General features: G+C 39.3%; 1 protein-coding gene across 1 annotated transcript; it reads right to left on the bottom strand.

Annotated features, from left to right (window-relative positions):
• Positions 1 to 269: 269 nt before the first annotated feature.
• On the bottom strand, positions 270 to 1,256 carry LOC121482320 (olfactory receptor 13A1). The gene has a single exon (XM_041740206.1). It carries the CDS (start codon positions 1,254 to 1,256, stop codon positions 270 to 272), a length of 987 nt encoding a protein of 328 aa, XP_041596140.1.
• Positions 1,257 to 3,093: the final 1,837 nt, after the last annotated feature.

Raw genomic sequence — 3,093 nt, 5'->3', positions numbered from 1 at the left:
TTTTGTTTTGTCAAATGAGTAATACACTATTAGTCACTCAATACTCATTTAAGTATTTTTTTCAAATCCATTACAAAACATAGAAAATATAAACATTACAAGAAACCAAAGTGAATAACAATAATTGCTTTTCAGGTCACATTGAAAATCTATTAATAATCACACTTAATTATTAGTGGTAGTTTTCAAAGCCTTATTCACTGGAGAATCTCTGAAACTGCTATGGATTTCCACATGCAATCTCTAGCAAAAGCTTCAGAAGATAGAAGTTAATTTCTGGAGAAGGAGAAAAGCTTCCTGAGGGCTGCCTTGACCTCCTTGTTTCTCAAAGTATAGATGAGGGGGTTGAGTGTAGGGCTCAATATGGTGTACAGTACACCAGCCAACTTGCTCTTCCCTGGACTATAGCTGGAGACAGGGCTTATGTAGGCATAGAAGACAGCAGTATAATACATACACACGACAATGAGGTGAGAAGAGCAAGTGGAAAAAGCTTTTTTCTTCCCCTCTGCAGTCCGCATTTTTAGGATGCTAGAGATAATAAAGCCATATGACACAATGGTCATCAGGAAGTTCAATATGCCATAAAAGGCATCAGCCAGGACAATCATGATGCTGTTCACATAGGTGGAGCTACAGGAGAGAAGCAACAGAGGAGGGACCTCACAGAAAAAATGGGTAATGACGTTGGGGCCACAGAAATTTAACCGCAGCATCAGCCCAGTGTGGATGGCTGTGTTGAAGGCACAAAGCACCCATACACCTGTGGCCAGCTTACTGCAGAATGCCATGCTCATTGTCGTGCTGTAGTGCAGAGGGTGGCAGATGGCTGCATACCGGTCATAGGCCATGACCGTGAGGAGGAGCAGCTCGGAGGATGCAGCCCATGTGAGAAAATAGAGCTGGGCCATGCAGGCCCCATAAGAGATAGAGCTCTCCTCTGATATCAGACCCTCCAGTGCTTTGGGCATGATGGAAGAGGTGCAGATAATATCCATAGTAGCCAAGTTGAAGAGAAAAAAGTACATGGGGGTATGGAGCCCAGGGTTGAAGGTGATGGCCAAAATGATGAGGATATTACCTGTGAGGGCCACAGAGTAGAGGGAGAGGAAACAGCTGAATAAGAGCACATGGTATTCTGGGTGCTCCGAAAAGCCCTGCAGGATAAACTCTGTTACTAGCGTCTCGTTACTCATGGTCCTTGGGCTGAGAGGGGTTTCCAGGGTTATCAAGTGAATCTCTACCCACAGATTCATGTGATTTCAGGGCTAAAAAGAGAGATAAGATGTATCCTAAGGTAGGCTGCTACCATTTTTCATTCATACTTTACATCATAGCATGAGCAATATTATACAGATATACTGTACTGGGACTTATTAATCAAGAGAAACATATCAATATGACATTAGGCAAAGGGCAAGAACATTAGCTCATAAAAAGTACAAATGGCCAATTAAATTATAAAGCATCATTCAACCTCAAAGAAACAAAAGTTAAATCAATCCATTCTTTATGAGCCATGATTTAGCAAAGTTTGAAAAACCTGGTTTTGACTAACATTAGCATGGGTGCCAAGATGCAGGTATTTTAAAATTTATATTCCATTTGAGCCAGAACTTGCACTTTTAGGAATTTATCCTAAGGAAATAATTAAGAACATCTTCAAGGTGTCATCACAGCACTATTTATAATACTGAAAATGTAAAAGCAACCTATACTTTTTAAAGTCAGTATATTATGATGTATTGATATAGTATAATGTTCTACCTATTAAATGATGCATTAGAAATGTTTTACTTGTGCTTATAAAAATAGAATGAAGAAAATTCAAAAATAGTGTGTACAATAGGATCTTATTTTGAGTTTAAGAAAAAAATCCTGTTTGCATATATACCTGTAGAAAAAACAACTGGCAAATGATAGAACAGAATTTGAACAGTGAGGATAAATTATACTTTATTTCATTTCTTTGCCTTTGCTTCTCTATATTTTCTGATTTTTCCATGTAATATCCCTTCTAAAAGGCAAGTCTGACAGAATAAAGGCCCCCAGTGGGCACTCCTGGATCCACCTCCTGTCCAGACCATGTCTTCCCTCTTATCTCACTCCTCAAAGCCAAAGCTCTAGCCACACCCAGAACTCCCAGTCTGGCCAACATACCAGCCATGACAGACTTTTGTGGCTTTGTTTTTGCAGCTCTCTCAGCCAGGATGCTCTCCTTCTCATGAATCAGGTCTATCATCATCTCCCTCCTTTTCTAACATCCCTTCCCTATAAAGGACCATTCTTTCTTTTGTGGCCTTTCAGGATTCTGTACATATTTCTATGCTAGAACCCATTACACATCACTTCACAATATGGTCCTCTAAGATCGGGGCATTTGCTTCAGTCATCTCTGGCCACCACTTCCTGGTCTTCAGACCTGTGCCTGGAATGGAGCAGGTGAGCCCTCAAATACATTTGTTGGAATAATAGTAAAGAACAGTTCAGTACCAATAAAAGCAGAGTGATTTCATTCTCAACACAGTACACATTCTATATTGTTTAAGCTTGGTACTACATTTGCTTTTCCCTTGTTTTCAACTCTTTATTCATTAAAAGAGTTGATTTAAGGAGGATGTTCACTTTCAATTAATAATTCTGCTTTTTGTCAAACCTCAGTGGATGTATTTATGACTGAAGTATTAAAAGGTCTATACAAGATGAGTAAACACCCATGATCAAGTCATATCACCACTTTGTAAGGTGAAGACTAATCTTTGAATAGAAGAGCATAACATTTCTCTGAATTAGAGCAATAGGCTGTGTCAGTGTAAAGTTTGTTCAAAGCTGATGCAAATGACAGAGCTACATCTGTGTCTTCCCAGAAGTAAGGAACTAGGTCATCTCCATCACTTTGCTGAAGATAATAAATGCAATATGCTTTAACCTCTTTCACATTTGTTTCAAACAAATGTAAATATTTCTTCTGTATGGTTTGAGTTGTGGGTCTGGATATTTTATTTGCTCCTCTGGAATTTTGCTGGCTCCTCAACATAGTCTGGTGGGTGACTCCTGTTTAACTCCAGGGACCACTGTGAGACTGAAAAGCTG

Source organism: Vulpes lagopus, chromosome 2, assembly GCF_018345385.1.
Source record: "Vulpes lagopus strain Blue_001 chromosome 2, ASM1834538v1, whole genome shotgun sequence".
Taxonomy (NCBI): domain Eukaryota; kingdom Metazoa; phylum Chordata; class Mammalia; order Carnivora; family Canidae; genus Vulpes; species Vulpes lagopus.
Note: the sequence above shows the minus strand (reverse complement) of the source record. Positions and strands in the feature narration are given on the sequence as shown.

Bases quoted from the DNA above. Each gene is read 5' to 3' on its own strand.
- LOC121482320 (XM_041740206.1), bottom strand. From the start codon at position 1,256: ATGAATCTGTGGGTAGAGATTCACTTGATAACCCTGGAAACCCCTCTC.